This window comes from Drosophila navojoa, chromosome 3 (assembly GCF_054131105.1).
Source record: "Drosophila navojoa isolate 15081-1374.11 chromosome 3, UAZ_NAV_1.0, whole genome shotgun sequence".
Classification (NCBI taxonomy): domain Eukaryota; kingdom Metazoa; phylum Arthropoda; class Insecta; order Diptera; family Drosophilidae; genus Drosophila; species Drosophila navojoa.
Window position 1 is genome coordinate 18182745 of NC_142891.1, and position 18109 is coordinate 18200853.

Genomic DNA, 18109 nt, shown 5'->3' on the forward strand with positions numbered 1-18109 from the left:
TGCAAAAAAAAAAAAAATTATATATATATATATATATATATATATATAGAATTTTAAAAAATTATTAAGTATTTAATAAGGTAAATTTTTATATTTAAACATTTTTCTCCTTTGAAAATTGCCTTTTAAATGCACTTAAATTAAATTAAAAATGTATGATAAAATTAAAATAAAATTAGAAATACAAAAGAAGCAGATAAACGCAGCATAAATTTTTTTATTTCATTATTTTATTTTATTTAAATTAGCTACTACTACTGCATAATATAATATAAAAAAAAAAATAAATAAATAAAGTTAGTTAAAATATACGAAACTCTTGAGATAAAAAGAAAGAAAGTTACAGTCTTTTTTTTTTTCATATACATATACAATAATATTTTCTTATATACCTCTATAACAGCTTGTTGAATAGATTATGTGTATAGACATAGATTATGTTTATATGTATATTCGCATAGAGTAAAACCTTTCAGCATTGAACTCAATTTATTGCTTAAATTAATTAAAATTAGATTCTTTACATTCTCTTTAGATTAGGAAGGTTGTCATTTTAACTATCTTAAAAAAAAACACATTTTTACACTGAAATCCCTATCTTACAGATCCATCATACATTTTTAGTCTATGTTAGATACCGTAATTTTATCACAGCCCCTCAGCTGAGTAGTCATTCATCATAAATGTATTCATCATAATTGAGCATTTCAAAGAGCAGAGTTTTTAGGTCAGAACTGAGAAATCACAGCGCTTCAGTAACTCTTTTGATGGAAAGCCACAAGCAATGGCCGCAGTAACCGTCGCAGTCGTCGTCCTTGTCTGTGTCTCAGTTTCCGTTTCACCTTTTGCAGCCGCATCTTCAATGAAAACCCCCCAAGAAAGAGCCACAAACAGCACAGATTTGATGGACAAAAAGCATTTCTCTCCGTGATTAAGAGCTGTTCCTTTCGTTAGACCTTGATTTGTTTTTGTTTCTTCTTCTTTCTTTTTGCTAATTGGATAAATTTGCAGTTTATAAAAAGTATGAATAATAAAACAAGTTGGCTCTTTGGTATGCGCAAGCTGTTGCGGCTGCTGCTGCTGCCTCAGCAGGACTCGGCAAATAAACACATACAGCACACGTCCATACATATACATAGTATATTATGCCGTTTCTAGCCAAGTTGAATGTCGCTGACGGTAGTCAGAGTCAGCTTATTAAATATTAAAGCACTATATGACTGGGGAGCGTTAAATCCTGTGGCTGTCAAGGCACGCAGCAAACTCAATTCAATAGACTGTCACACATCCTGTCAGCCCAGCTCAGCTGCTCAAGGTGCGGCTGCTGCTGCTGCTGCTACTGCTGCCACCTGCAGCTGAATTCAATTTTTGTGCTGCTTGCAACTTACTTACCAACTTTGCTTTAGCTTTGTGCGCGCCGCAAATGGAATCAAGCCAGGCGAAGGACGACGAGCAGCGAGCAGCAGAGCGAAAGTGCAAGATAGACAAGGCGACTGAAAGAGCGAATGACAGCGATAGAGAGAGAGGGAGATGGAGAGTGAGAGAGAGAGGGCGACTGTGTTAGAGAGGGAGCAACAACTGCTAGGGGCATTATTGTTGTTGCTTGCACCTGCAGCTGGTTTACTTTACTTTGTCACGGATATGTTTTCTTTAGACTTTCCATGTCAGCGGCCGCACATGACATGGGCTCTCTAAGTGTGTGTTAGACTCTCACTCTCTCTCTCTCTTTCACTCTACATGTGTGTGTGTGTGTGTCTGTGTGAAACATGCCGGAAGTTAAATAGGAAATTTTATATGCTTTTATAACTGTGAACGTGTTTACAAGGCCGCCGTCGACGCCCCCTTTGCAATGTTTGAAGCAACCAAAGCTGAAACCAATATATGTATATATTTACCTGTAGCTACACTCGTGTGCGTGTGTGCAGGTGTACAGCTAGGGGTTACCTAGCAGCAGCAACTTGTTCACTCGCTTGCCTGATGAAGTGTCTTTTAGGGCTTTTGTGGCTTTGCCTGCGACGTATTTCGAACGTTGATTACCTGACTGCTTGCATGCCCAAATAAAGTGGAGGTACAAGAAGAAGAAGAAGAAGAAATAACAGCCAGCAAATTAATCAAATTTATCTAGTCGAGGCTGTTCTGCTCCTGCTGCCAACTGAAGACAAAAGAGCTATTTATTAAATTTGATTTATTTGTGCAAATCCATTTAATTTATGCGCATAATTTTTATAGAATTATTGTAGGGCTTTTAAAATATAAAAAGAACGAAAAGAAAGAGTTGTGTAAATTTTGAGAGATAATTGAAGGCTGAAAATATTGGACTAAATATCTCTCTTGGAGCCAAATATCTCGATAGACTTACCATTCACAGCCCATTATTATTTACGTGTGCATAATATGGAGTCTTCTAATGTATTTTAGCTTTGCCAGAATCTATTCTATTCTAAACTATTTCCACTCTCTAGAGCTATCTTATTAGACATTACTTTAAAATAAATCATATGCCACATTAAAATGTCTCTGCTATTACATTATATATCTCCATCTGGCATGCCGCCCACAGTTCTAAGAATGTATGTTAATTACTTTCTGTTTAGATTATGTTGCCTAAATGTTAGCAGGACAGCAATCTGTAAATAATTCATCAGCAAAGAAAATATAATAAAAAAGTAAATAAAAATGAAAGCAAAGCATAAATAAAGTAATTTATGTGTAATACATATATCTGTCGCTAAAGCCAGCGCCAGCGCCCACGCAGCCATCTCAATTAAGCTCGCATATCAAACTTAATTTAATTTTCATATCAGCCTCTCTCTCTCTCTCTCTCTCGCAGTCGCTGTTGACATTCTGCCTAAAACTTAATGTGAACAGCATATATCAAACATTTCCGAGTTGTTTATGTTTGCGTAGCATATTTTGCGGGGCATAAGAGCGGAGGCAGCGCAGCATATGTTGATTTGAAATTGTTTTAGCATAAATAAAGTGCAGCGCACACACACACGCACACAGATGACGCGCATATCAATAAAGTAGGTCACACACACACACACCAACCCATGTATGTATGTATATTTGTAATCATAAATTGATGCATCTCTGCAGGCACGCTGCGCTCGATAGCCAATTAATTGCTCTTAAATTAATAATAATCTTATGCATCGCGCAATGAAGCAATTGCCACTTGGCACTTGACTATGAAACCAATACGTCTGACTACATATATGGCCACTGGCCAGCCCAGCTCGGGTTGTGGCAATCACATCCGGTGCAAGTGCAACGAATTTTAGTGTGCATTTGTGCAGCTTCATTACGCTGCAATCATTTACATGCGCCGGCTAACAGCATTTCCTGCACAGTATAGGCCAGCTCCTGTTGCTGTGTGTGTGTGTGTGTGTGAGTGGCTCGGCTCAGTTGCCTCACATGTTGCACTCGAGCAACTTTGCTGTGGCCAAATCGAGCGGCTTTATTTACCCCAGAGAGGCCGAGTGAGAGAGATATGGATAAAGAGAGAAAGAGAGGGAACAAGCAACAAGCAAACAAACAAGTTGAGCTTTGGCAGTAGTTGGACATGCACACCGCACCCACACAAAATCACACACACACACACATGCAGCCACACACACACACACATACAGCCACCGCACTTGAGTGTAGCATAGTTTTCAGCGCCATCAACTGGGCAAGTGTTTGATTAGAAAAGTTTTTGGTGCTCGGATTTACGCCAAAAGTTCCAGCCAAGATTTGGCTAAAAACTTGTCTTGCTTTCATAGCTAAATATTTGTACAAGCTACGTGTCCGGCCAACTCTCACGTGTGCCGCCTAATTGCTATTAAAATCCAACCAGACTAACTACTGTAAATACATATACATATATGTATACATATATCTATATCAATGACACGTTTTCGCACGCATTTAAATTGTCTGCATTTATTTGCCTGTTGATTTTCGATTTGTATATATCTATATACATTTGCGAGGCAAGTAAATATATCATATAGCTAAACACACACACACACACACACAGTCTGAGCTTTCTCGCCATCTCTGTGTGACAATTTTGTGAAAATTCTCGAGTCGAAGCATGTCAAGCGTCTGCATGGGAGGCCAACGTCTGCTTCTGTCTGCCACTCGCTGTGCTGCTTCTGCCTGCTTCCTGTGGCATGTCCGTGGTCCTGGGCCATGGCCCCGGACCCTGTGGCCCCGGCATCCTTGCCCGCACACGCTTAGCTCCATGCTCCAGACTAAAACGTATAAAAATGCATGACCGCAACACATTTTTCAGCTGGCCATTCAGTAAACCCTTCCATCAGCGCACACTGATACACATGCGCGTGTATATATGTATGTGCACACACACACGCGCACACACTTGCTTATTTCACAGCTCTGCCTCTAAAGTGTTAAAATGTTGATTGTCCTTTTTTTGCCTCTATATGAATGTGCCTCTATGACAGTGCCCCATGTGTGCGTGTGTGTGTGCGTGTGTAGGCTGGCTAAGTGTTTGTGCTTTGCAACGCCTCAGTCTCGGATATACTCGGATATACGGGTATCTCTGACACTCTGAGGACCTTCCCCGCCCACACCGTACGGCGTGCTGGTCTCGTGCGTGTCGCAAATAAATTTTTAAGTAGCATTTGTGTTGATTGCGTTGAAAGAGGACACGAATTTAACTTTATGCCCGCTTGCTTGCCGCACTCTTCGGTGCGGCTTTTTTTAAGGGTTCTTGAATTTAACATTTATCAAGTGGATTTTCTGTTTTTGCAGCTTGGTTAGCAACTTAACTGCGGGATTTGTAAAGAATTATTGAAAATAAATAAAAGTAGCAGAAAAACCATTTAGACCTAAATGGCATCATATTAAAAATGTATATTCAGTTAAATACAAGCTGTTGGCTTAGGGAAAAGATTTACAAAAAATGCTAAAAAAAAAAAACTGTAAGCAAAATTGATTAAATTGCTTATATTTTTTTATGTATTATTGTTTTTTTTTTTATATATATATTTTTTTTAATTATACATTTTTTATTACATTACTCATAGCTAAGAGTCTACAAATTTGCTTATTAACAGCCTTAACAGCTGTTCTGAGCATCCAATGTAAATTAACAGCGCTAGTTAACAGCATCACCAATCGCAGCAGCCGCAGCAACAGACTGTTGCATGGCTTTCGGTCGGTCACTCTCTTAAGAGAGCCTGCAGTGTTAACATAACAGGCACCATCTGCAATCGAACACAACAGCAGCGGCTGGCAAAGAGGTCCAACTAACAGCAGCACGATAAACAAACAGCAGAATCACCATGGCGGCCACTTCTTAGCGCCAGCTGCGCTCAGTTGTTGTTGGACCGCAAGAGCGTTTCGTTGTGTGGCGGCAGTAAGCATTTGTCGGCGAAAGCTATCAGCAATAGAACAGAAAACCGAAACAGAACCGAAAGCGAGAGCAAAGAGAGCGTGTGTTAAAGAGAGACAGTGCTGTACGGAGTGCATAGCTGCGGCTAGAGCAGGCAAGCGTTAGCATGAGTTCATTTTTTTTTTTAATTTAAACAAAGCAAATCTCGTGGATGTTAAAAGCGACGACAGTCAGCACGAGTGCGCGCATGTGTGTGTTTGTGTGTGAGTGAACTGCCGCAAGCTTTGTTAGCTGCCATATGCACTTGCGTGTGTGAGTGCAGACAATGCATGAGCGGTGCATCAGTAGCTCTGCCCATGGGCAGTCTGTTAATGTGCATGCGGGCGCAGAATGTTGCTGCTGCTGTTATTGTTGTTGTTATCGTTGTTGACTGCACCTTGTGGCCGCCAGCAACAACAATTGCTGCTGCCGCCGGACATGTGCAGACATTGTTGTTGCCGAGCTGTTGTTGGCGGTTCTATGTTGGTTTTCTACCTCTGCTGCTTCTTCTCCCCCTTTTTTTTTATTATGATTTAACCGTTAGTCAAAACGTTTTTTAACAGCTTCTAGACTGTCGAACTGCCCAGACTACAGACAACGTATGCTGACATGCTCGCAGCATGTTCGCATGTATGTGAGAGTGTGCGTGTGTGTATGTGTGGTAATTAAGTATGTGTGTGTGTGTGTGTGAGCTCGTCTCGCTTTTTTTTAGCTCCTGCCAACATGGCGTATGAGTAATGGCCACGACAACATTGGCGGCTGACATACACACACATACACACATACATATACAATTGGGGGCTGGCAGGCTTTGAATTGTTATTCATGGACATGGCACAGCAGGTGGATGGAGCTGCGTTGGCAGCTCCTGGCCAAACATATGCCAACATATGTTAATGTTGACAGCCCGCCCTGCGTGTGCGGGACAGAAGGGAGACAAAACGCTGGTAACGGAGATTTTGCAACTGTATTCTCCTAATTGCAATGTGCGGGTAGAAAGTCTGCCGTTATTTTTAGTAATTTTTCGTTTTTGTTTTTTTTTTTTTTTTTCGGCCAAGCTAAATTTAAAATTCAAAAGCGGAAGTTGCGTTCACAACTTCCGGCCAAGTTTTAAGACATGCCAACAGCAACAAGAACAACTCGGAAAATTCTATTTAGCACAGACGTGATGCCATTCAGTTTGAGGGTGCGAGGCGTAGATTAGAAACCAAATGCCAAAATGTTTTTCAGCTCAACGCAAAAATGTCAATTTCTCTGGTATGCTGCGAATGGGGAGAGAAACGCCTACGAGAAGGAATGAAAATCAAAGTAGGCCAAAACCATTCATGAATTTCTTAAAAATAGGTTGGTGTCAAGGTTGGTGTTGACGCTCAGGAAAATACAGTTATCATATGGTTGAAAGCAATAAGAGAAGAAAAAAAAAAACACTTAAAGTTTTACGTTTGCCTCTTCGATGGGTACGTGACAAATCTTTATTTAATATCCCTAAAATGGGAAATAAACTTTGACATTTGTTGCGATTTATGTGCAGGCAATAGTCGAGCGCAGTTCCGTCTTACGCCTCCTCCAGACTTTTGCCTTCCACATAATTTGATAAACTCTGGCAACGCTCAAGTTTTGCCCAAGTGTCGAAAAGTTGAAAAAGTGCAAAAGAGGGCAACTAAAATTTCATGAATTTGTATTGTTTTACGACTATGGCCAAACGAAAAGTTTTGACTGCCAAGCGATTTAGTTTTGTAAATCTTTGACTAATTTATGCCACAGTCTGAGCATAAAATTCTCCAAAATTAGGCATCCTCTGAATGGCTTGAGTCACAAAAATTTATGCTACCGGGCCACAGCAACTACAACGTCTATGGAATCTTTGTGGCAGCAGACACTTGAATGTAAAATGCACTGAAGCATATTAGGTATACGTATGTGAGGGCGTATCTCTCTCTGAGTTTTTCGTTTTCATTTCATTTATTTACTGTGGGTAATTTTGCTCAGAATTTCACCTAAATTGACGGCCATATGGATTTCTATTAAAGTTTCTCTTAAGGTTTATTTGATACAGGCGCACATAAGATACGAATTTCGGCTAAATCATAGCAAAATATATAATATTTATAAATATATAATTACATTTATTTATGAGCTTTAGGTTTAAGCAAGATTACTAAGTGATTCTGTAACTTCACTTTATTGCTTGTGCTTAAACGAACTTGTTATTGAAACCAAAAATGCTGAAAATGTATGCAGGTATATATGAAATATTTATGAAATTTCAATAAAATATACGCCGCAGCTGAATTACCTTCGGGCAACCTTTAACTCAAACCTCTCTCGTTTGAAAGGCATAGCAAAGCAAAAGCTGCTCCTTTCGAGTCAAAGTGAATTGATTTTAAGCTTTTGTTTATTTTCACACATTCTTTGCTATGAAATAAAAAAATAAATAAATAATTAAAATTCGTGAGATAATGTTTTTATATAAAAATCTATTTATAATATATAGATAGGGAAACCAACTTTTAAAATAAAAAAAAAATGTTCTTTATTAAGAAGAGTAAATAAAATTAAAAAATTACAAATACAATATAAAACGTAAAAGTAAAACTTTAATCAGAATACTTTTTATCTATTGGGCTTCATCTAATATAAAGTCTGACCTGCAGTAGCCTAATTACGCCCGGATGAAGTGTGTTTAGTATACTTATAAAATAATTATTTATTTATACAATTATATCCATCCTATGCTATCTCTCGCAAAGTACTCACCTTACTCATTCCCAAAAGAGTTTTCTATAGAATATATATGCTTTTAAAATATTCGAAATTAAGCAAACCTAATAAAGTTTCAAATGCTATCCGGCTCCGCGAGTAAAGTATAAAATGCAATTTGCTTTGTTGCAGCGCATTAAATTTTCCAATTAACAACTGCTGTTGGTGCAGCTCCTGCTGTTGGCTGCTGCCGTTGGCTGTTTGGCAAAGTTATTTAACAACTTTTGCGCACTAACTACTTACGGCACAAAGAGCAACAAACAAATTGATGATGAATAAAAACATTTTGTAGTAGCAGCATTGGCGCTGCTCAAACAGCATTTCGCCGAGGGTCGACAACTGAATCGAAAAGATTTTTCCAGTGCCACTGCCATTGCCACTGCCATGGCCATTGCTGTTTGCCGTAGCCATTGCTGTTAATTTGTAGTCCACACATTTTTAATTTGGTGCCAACGGGCCAACGGGCCAACAGGATGCAAAGCCACAGAGCCACGCAGAGCAAACAAAAAACAATTGAGGATGCACGCAAATGGCGCACAGGACACATGACAGCAGTTTGTCCGTCTGCATCCTGCTTGCCCAATTTGGCTTAAAGGCCAGCATTTTCCTTCTTTTTTTTCAACATAAATTAGCATAAATTTCATATTTATATATTTGGCGCTTGAATGCAGCGCCAGGGCATAAATTGAATTTTAATTAAATGCAAAAGTCACAAGGAGAAAGGCTGTTACGCCCATCAATCAAACGGGCGTTTTGCTAACACTAACAGCGAGACGAAACGTTTTCTCACTCATTAAAAGCCAGCAGGCAACAGTCAACACGGCAACACGGCAAAAGAGAAATAAGAATCTAAAAAAAAGGGATAAACGGGACGTTAAAAAAGACGAACTTCAGCAAAAGATGGAGAAAAAGATGTGAAAGTAACACGAAACGGAACAGGACAACCAGGGCGACGTGCTAAGCCCACGGCAAGATTAATTAAGTCTGTGCAGGCAGAAAAAAGTCGTCAGAAGCAACAGCAGGACAGCAATGCTAGTAGGAGTGACTGACTGTGAAATACCCTGTGAAAATAGAAATTGCAACTGAAGACAATGCTGAATATTTTTTTACTATTATTATGCCAAGACTTACATTTTTTTCTCTACTCAATACTTTTTCTTAGAAGTCCCAGCAAATACATAATTGACATTCCTTATAGTTATCCATGAAGACCATCCAGTCTCTTGAGTAGTTGAATCTCAGAAACGTGAGCTGCGAATTATATATTGATTCTTTAATTATTAATTGATTATATATCGTGCACAAGGAGCATACCCCAATTATATAAACACACATGTACTCCATTTACATTATACATACTTTTTAAGGTCCTTCCTCTGACACGGCGATCAAATCGTTTATGCAGACAAATGAGCCGAGCACGCATTTCTTATAGACTCAGCGACAATTGCCACCACACACACGCAATATACCCTCACTCATTTAATGCATTTCTAATATGTAAAGGGTACACGGAACAAGCAAGCAAACAAACAAACAAACAGTCGCTGTGGCAGCGGATGCTGCGACGCGTTGCGACGTCCGCGTCCGCGTCCAAGTGCGTGTTAATGTTTCGTACTCTTTGCCTTGCATACTTTTAGGCGTCGCGTGAAAAAATTAAAATTTCAAAGCGCCACAGAAACTGCGGCGGCAACAGCAGCACGTGTGCGTGCACATTTGTGTCTGTGTGCGTGTGTGTGTGTGTGTGTTAAGTGTTTACTCGGGCAAGAAATACAAAAAGCAGCAACAACAAACAAAACATAAACAAAGGCAAATAAGCAGGAAGCCTTGTCGTTGCCTACTCGTGTAATAAGCATATTTTAAATGAGCCTAACGCAAGGCGTCAACAATGCTAAGGGATACGACACCCCTGCATCGCCCCCACCACCGCCTCAAGCCCGGCACATTGCCGTAATGCTAAAGTGTGACTGTGATCACGGCTTGCGTGAATTTTAATTGTCATTGTTGAGCATTCGATGAAATTCGGTATAATATATTTTAATTTGATATATTTACGATATAATTATCGTGCCTTAGTTATTGAACTGTTTGATTGCTTATAATATTTCATAATATATATCTGGTATGTAATCTGTCAACCTGTTGTTAGGTAACATGTGACTCGATTGAGTCTTTCAACTAAGGTCGCAACATTTCTATATGTCAATATTTTTCTTTCTTTCTCTCCCTCCCTCTCGCTCTTTCTAATTATATATTAATTGGAATATATTAGTTGAAATTTTATGATTAAGTAAAGTCTAAAAGTCTTCAATCTGTTCCCATAAATTGAATAAATTTGAATCATTCAATTTTATTATTTATTTTTTTTTTTATTTTTATTAATTTGGTTTTTTGTTTTTGTTTTTTATTCTGTTTTTATTTTTATTTATTTAATAAATTTTGTAATATTATATTTTAAACATATTTGGTCATTATTATTTATTTAATTAATTTTGTATAGTAATAAGTTGTCATAAAAAAACTTAAGCCAGTATAAGATTAAAATGAAAATTATGATTTACCCGTGACTTTCTTAGCATCCCTGATGCAAGCACTCTTCTTGGGGGGAACTTCTCATCTTGAGCATGAACATAATCAGAGCCAAGAGAAATACTAATTGAGTTTCGAGTCTAAAACGAAACACACATTTCGCTCTACCATTGACTCAATAAAAAGCACTTAAGCGTCTAAGTAAATGTCATATTGAATATGCATATGAATACGGAAAATAAAGACAGAAAATAATATAAATATTATGTGAAAGGATGTTCAAAAGGGATAATGCGCACTTGACATGCGAGTGGCTTGTGGCTTGCTGCCCGGCTGATTGTCAGCACATTTTGCCTAGCTGTGCGCTCATGCAGAATGAACCGGCGCGCTGACCTTCTTCAGCATAAACTTTAAAAGGCCACAACATCAATGGCCCAATCCGAATTTTATTCTGTTTTGTTGGTGTCTCTTTTTTTTTTTTTTTTTTTGTATGTAGACATCGGCATTTCCGGCTGTCAGCCAAGCAGCTCCAATTAGCCCTTAAATGGATTTGTGTAACACATTTGGGACCCCGAACCCAACTACAATACATTCGCCCTGGAGATTTGTGGCTGTAACAGGACCTTCTTACGGCGCCCGTTTCGCTGGCTCTCAAATTTACATCGCTTTCTGAATTCATTGTGCCCACATTCCATTCGGTTACAGCTTCAGCAGCAGTAGATTCAGCTTTAGCTTCAGCTGCGGGTTTTCGGCCCATTGTCGCGTTGTCGCTGGCCTCACAGGCCGCCAGCGGCACATACATTTCATTTTAATATCCTTTATTCGTACGAAACGAAAGCGACACACATATAGACAGAGAGAGAGAGAGAGAGAGAGAGTGTGTGTGTGAGAGAGAGAGACAAACAGCAGAGCCCACTCCTGCTGCTCCAGTGCGTCGCCAAGCGATGATCATTCGGGCGGGTCGCTGTTTCTGTTGTTGCTTCTGTTATTCCAATGTGCCGGAACATTAAGCGTTGAAATATTTATGAGCTGTGCACACACACACACACACACACACACACACTTACGCACAGCCAACTCTCTATGTGTGTGTGCGTGTCCTTAATGAGTGTTTGCAGCGTACCGAAAATCTGCATTTAAGACGGCTTTAAGTCTTAATGGCACATTTCAAATGCACTCGGCACAGACACCATTTAGTGTGGAATACGTTCTCACATTTTTTATAGCATACTTTTCAGGTGCGTGCTCAACATATTTAACGATAAGTAAGCTCCTTGTGCGTGGGCTGTCTGAGCATTAAACACAGCTGTTGAAGCCGAATTGTATAAATATACCTAATAGAAGAGTTAATCAAGCATCAGAAATAATATTTGTTTAGTATCTGATTTATATATATAGTATTTTTATCACATGTTGAAAATACTTACATTCAAATGTTTGATAATTTTCAAATTGAAAGTGTGAACTAAAATTTAATAATAAAGAAATAAAAAAATATACAAAAAATAGATAGTATAATTATAATTAATTATTAAATTAATTGCCTTTGATAACTAAATTATTATATATTAAATTAATTAAAATGCATCATGCATTTAAGTATAATAACTTTATTAATTAAATATAATTTATACGATTATTTATTTTTACTTAATTTATTTAATTTGCTTCATTAAAAATGTTGCTAGAATTTTTAATTTAATGAATATTCGTTTCTTTGCTAAAAAATTAAATTTGTATTAATATTATTTTTAATTTATATATTTTTTATCGGCTATTTAGCTTTAATTTTCACCTGTTTTTTTTTTATGACATACGGCGAATATTTTTCAATTTAAAAGAACGAATAATCGTAATTTAACTTAACATCTGCCCCCGTAATCGCCGCAATAACTAATAAACCTTTTCACTTGTTCTTCTCTTGCAGTTAAACATTAGTTAATTGGCCAGGCTAAGAGACCTACAAACAAACACCAATACACACACACGTATATACTACACACATACGCGCACACCCGCTCAGACAGAGTGCAGCAGCATGGATCTGCCGTCGATGGTGCAGCGCTCTGGCGATACGCTAATCGTGCGCAGCGTCGTCAGCGGCAATCAGTTGTACATGGAGCAGGGCCACAAGGGCAGCGGCAACAGCGCCAACTCGCACAGCAGCAGCAATGCAACGCCGCCGCTGGACACAGCGACGAGCACAGCGTCCGCAGAGGCGAGTGCGCTGGAGCAGCAGCTGGACAGATATCGCTTGCAGCAACTATTGCAGCAGCAGCAGCAACAGCAGCAGCAGCAGCAACAACAGCAACAGCAGCAGCAGCAGCAACAGGCAGCAGCGGCAGCGGCAGCTGTTGTTAACAGCGTGCAGCAGCAGCACCAGCAACAGCAGCAGCAGCAGCACGTCGTGCTCGCTATGGATGCCAAGGAGGAGGGTCTGCCCCAGTGCAAGATCAAGCGCAACTACAGCTGCAACCATTGCGCCTACTTCACGCAGAATCCGCGCTACCATCTGACGCATCTGCGCGACGTGCACGGCGAGAAGATTGTGATAAACAAGTGCAAGCTCTGCCTGTATGCCTCCCGCCACTTCCAGAAGCTGGTGCGCCACATGAAGATGGTGCACGGCTGCACCGACGGCATACCCAGCGGCCATGGGCAGGCGCGCGGCAAGCGCGGCATGAGCCGGGAGGCGCGCAAGCGCCGGCTGGAGGAGAGCGTCGGCGTGATGGGCGGCCAGTCGATGGCCATGTCGGTGCCGGACATGCCCACGCTGGAGCAGGTGAAGCGCGAGCTGCAGCTGCAGGAGCAGAAGCTGCAGCGCGACATCGAGGCCTACAAGCAGCGACAGCGCGAGGAGCAGCAGCAGCGCGAGCAGCAGCTGGAGCTGGTGTCCAACTATGGGCGACAGCTGCAGGCGACGCTGCGCGACCTGGACTTGCACGAGTCCTACGATCGTCAATCGTCGCCGGCGGAGCCGCCAACGCCCTCGCCCAGCGGCTCGGCCACCCCACCGCCGGCGCTATCCTCCGGCGGCGAGGAGCCACAGAATCGTCTGCTCAAGTGCAGCGCCTGCGAATTCACCACGCTCTATCGCACCCAGCTGCGCGCCCACGAGCTGGCCGAGCACGGCAAGACCAAGTTCTTCCGCTGCGACAAGTGCAGCTATGTGACGCACATCAAGGCGCGCTTCAGCAAGCACGTCAAATACCATTCGATGCCGATGATCAAGTGCGTCACGTGCGACTTCCGCACGCCGTACAAGTGGAACCTGGACAGGCACATGAAGAACCATGGCGGCGCTGGCGCCTTCAAGTGCGCCGCCTGCGATTTCACGGCCGACATCAAGCAGTCGCTGACCGTCCACGAGATGAATCACCATGTGCCGCCCGTGGGCAATGCGGGCTCCATTTGGCCGCGACGCCAGAACAAGGTGGGCGCCAGCGAGATGTGCGACTATTTTCTCAGCGACTCCACCGAGCTGGAGGATCAATACAATAACAACAATCTGGACGATGATCTGGAGGATGTCGACGGCGGCGCCCTGAGCGGCGAGGAGCACTACGGCAAGCGCAGCAAATACGATGACGACGAGGAGCCCACCGATCTCTCCCAGAAGGGTGGCTGCTCCTCGGACACGTCCAGCGTCGGCACAGCCACGCCGCGTGCCCTCCGGCCGGTGCCCAATCTAATACCCATCACAAAGAGTCCCAAGGAGTAAGTACATATACATACATCTAAAACCTATTTGATCTCAGAGATGGCTTGAGTTGGATTCCCAAATGATGAGTAGATGTTTAGACCTTAGATCTTGGACTTGTTTAGGATTTTGAATATACTCTCTGGTGGAAGAGTTTACCTGATGACCTTAGATCTTACTTTATCCATTCTATACACATTTCTTTTTGATATACAGGAAAATTAAGCTTGAGATAGATATAAAAATACTCTAGATCTTAAGGAAGGATTGGAATTGCACAAAAACTTTACCCAATAGCCTTGAACTAACCCATGAAACCCTCTCTACACTCCCACCTTGCAGCGTGCTTAACCTTTCCAAGGATACGAATGCCTCGCGCAGCTCGCTCACCGAGATCGCCTCAAAGTTCTTCAACGAGAAGGAGATCTCCGAGATGCTGGACAAGTCGGATGTGCCGCAGCTGTCGCCCGCCACGACCATCGGCTCGATGGGCTCGTCGCGCAGTCTGCTGGCCAAGAAGGGCGGCGGCTCCTTCTTCGACAAGCTGAAGACGGGTGCTCAGCACGACAATCTGATCTGCCAGTGTGGCCATGTGGCCAAGTGCCTGTCCGAATCGATCATCCACGGCAAAAGCTGCCAGTCCTCGGCTGTGGTCATAGACGAGGACGATGTGGCGCTGCACGAGGACGATGCCGACGATCGCTTGGAGATCGACGAAGATGATGATGATCGCCAGTCGCACTCGGCGCTCAACTTGAGCGTCTCGGGCTCGACTCGCTGCCAGCACTGTCGGCACCGCTGCAAGTCCTCCACCGATCTGCTGCACCACATGACCCAATGCGCCGAGGTCATACGCTGTGCGAACGAGATGTACGACTCGAATTCCGGCGAGAGCTGCGAGCGTCGCAACGATCCGCACGTCCTGCAGCAGCAGGCGGCTGTGCAGCAGCAGCGCGTCTGCATTTGGAACAAGGCGGCCAAGGAAATAGCCGCCGCGGTGGTGCAGCAGGACAAGGCGAATCTGTTGACCAAGTCGCCGGGCAGCCAGGTGGCCAGCAATGAGGAGAACAGCTATTATGGTGTAGAAACAGCGCCCGGTTATGGCGAGGTAAGTATTCTCCTACTCACACACACACACACACACAGCCAAATACCCACACCCACACCCACACACATACAGAGAGAGAGACTTTGCAAACCCACGCACGACAAATGCGTCAAAATGAAATTTGACTCTCTCATGCACTGCAGGTAACCAAAAAGATGACGCCCGAGGAGGAGGCAGCCAACTCGTCACTGAAGAAGGTCTACAAGTGTCCGCACTGCAGCTTCTGGGCATCGACAGCGTCCCGCTTCCATGTCCACATCGTTGGGCATTTGAATAAGAAGCCGTTCGAGTGCTCGCTCTGCTCGTATCGCTCCAACTGGCGCTGGGACATCACCAAGCACATTCGGCTGAAGACCATCCGCGATCCCTCGCACAAGACGGCCAAGGTGCTGATGAACGATGAGACGGGCCGGCGCAACTACACCAAGTACAACAAGTACATCACCCTGATGAAGGTCACCGAGGAGGATGGCGATCCCAAGCTGATGAAGTCGGGCGAAATGACGCCCAACCAGGTGGCCTCGCTGGCCTTCCTCAAGGACTACCAGAAGGTGGGCGTGGGCACTGGCCATGACATCACCCTGGAGCCAGTGACGGCCAATAAATCGAATGCCCTGGACGATGCAGCCCTGGCTGACAATCTAATACGCCTGCCCCTGCTGGCGACCATGATGAATGCAGCGATGGCCACGCAGCAGCACCATCAGCACCAGCAGCTCGAGCAGCAGCAGCAGCAGCAGGAGCAGCAACATCACTCGGCCATGATAACGCCCTCGGTGACCATATCGCCAGTGAAGCGCACACATCAAACGCCGCCCGGCAAGCCCACCGATGATCTCATCACCGAGGTGCATCAAGAGGGCAGCGAGAAGAAGACCTTCTACAGGTGTCGCAAGTGCAACTTTAGGTGAGATCCCTTCAATTGGTTTGAAATGGAGCCTAAGCTAATGCAAGTTCCTTCCTTCCCTCCCTTCCTCGTTGCTACCATTGCAGACATCACAATCGGGACGCTGTGCTGGCCCATGTGAAGATCCACTATCAGGAGTCCAGCTACCCCAAGTCCAACGCCGCTGTGAGCAGCACCTCGCCGCTGCAGGTGTCCGTCAGCTCCAATCAGCAGCTCTACATGAACAAAGTATTTGCCGCCATGTGCCTATCGCAGACGTCGCCCACGACGGGCAACGGCTCAGCCGGCAGCGGTCCGCAGTCGCAGTCGCAGCAGCAGCAGCAGCAGCAGCAACAGCAGCAGCAACATTCCCTCATTTCAGCTGGACTGCTGCAGCGTGCCATACAGAAGGCACAGCATTCGCCCACGCCCAATGCGAACGCGCTCAGTGGTCTGGCCCTGGCGCTAGCCAGTGGCAAGACAAGCACACCCAAAGCCAATGCCGCCTCCATATTAGAGCACGGTGAGCAGAAAGCGAGTCAAAATGAGGCAAGTGCCGACAGTCTGACGTCGCCCACAATCACCAGTAGCAGTAGCACAGCGAGATCGCTGCAGGATCTGCTCACATCACCACGCACCCGACACGGTCTACACTATGGTGCGGGTGCTTCGCCAGCTGCTACGGCCACTAATCCTAATTCAGCTAACAGTAACTCAATTCTGGTTATGGGTAATGGCAGCATCGGATTCCGATTGGATGCGGCTGGCCACAAGAAATCATCGAGCGACGTTGCATCATCCAATACACCCACCACCACCACAACCAACTCAACCACCACGAACAATGCATCGCCTATGCCAGTAACTACCACTCCTACTCCTATGTCTTCTTCTTCTACTTCTAATTCTACTGCTACTTCTACATCAACCTCAACTTCAACTGCATTTCCAACTGGTGCCAAGTCCCTGGTTCATATGCTGAGTAGTACTAACCACAATAATAGCACCACATCCAATCTCATTGATCAACCTCATGCCCATAATCAACCACTCATCGCTGGTGACGGTTACTACACAACACAGGCAACGGGTCTAACCCATGGCCAACATGGCCATCACACACACGCTACTAATCTCAAGTCCAACCCAGCCATGTCAATGTCGTCGTCGCCCTCGTCCTCGCTATCGGCATCGGCATCGGCATCGGCATCGTCCTCATCAGCATCGCCGGCGTCTGTTGCGTCATCGCCGCACTCGTCGCCGCCGCCATCCTCAGCATCGGCGTACTTGCCGCAGAGCATATCCGGCCAGGGGACACGTTTCCATAGCCATAGTCCAGGTAGTCCCAGTCTGTTAACGATGAACGATACGGATCGACGCGATCCGTCGCCATATCGTTGTGGCCACTGCCATCAGGTGTCGAATTGGAAGCATGTGATCCAGGTATTTGTTTAAATGCATTTTACAGTTTGTGTTTTGTCCCATTCAAAACGAAACGAGTTCCCAACCGAATCGAACAAAAAAACCCAATAAACAAACGCTATTCGCCAACAGAAAGAGAAAGAGAGAAATAAAAACAGAGATAGAGACAGGGAGAGAATTTTCCGCCAATAGTCGAATTATTTCGGATTTTCTTAATCGCTAGACAGCAGACCATTTAAAAACCACTATTTGGTACTTTATCGTTCAGAAAAATGGGCAGCACTAGTCTGACTGATATTCAAGAAAAATAAAAAATAT

General features: G+C 43.5%; 1 protein-coding gene across 5 annotated transcripts in view; it reads left to right on the forward strand.

Moving 5' to 3' along the window:
• The window catches only part of LOC108658003 (uncharacterized), a 48791-nt gene that overhangs the window by 26887 nt on the left and 3795 nt on the right, over positions 1-18109 (forward strand). For 2 of the 5 annotated variants that reach the window (XM_030386585.2, XM_030386584.2), the window contains exons 3-6: positions 12603-14392; positions 14718-15483; positions 15627-16390; positions 16477-17812. In XM_030386585.2, coding sequence (XP_030242445.2) covers positions 12714-14392; positions 14718-15483; positions 15627-16390; positions 16477-17812 — 4545 coding nt within the window. In that variant the 5' untranslated portion in view covers positions 12603-12713. The remainder of the gene's footprint in view (positions 1-12602; positions 14393-14717; positions 15484-15626; positions 16391-16476; positions 17813-18109) is intronic. The other 3 variants (XM_089257526.1, XM_030386580.2, XM_030386586.2) reach the window with 3 other exon arrangements.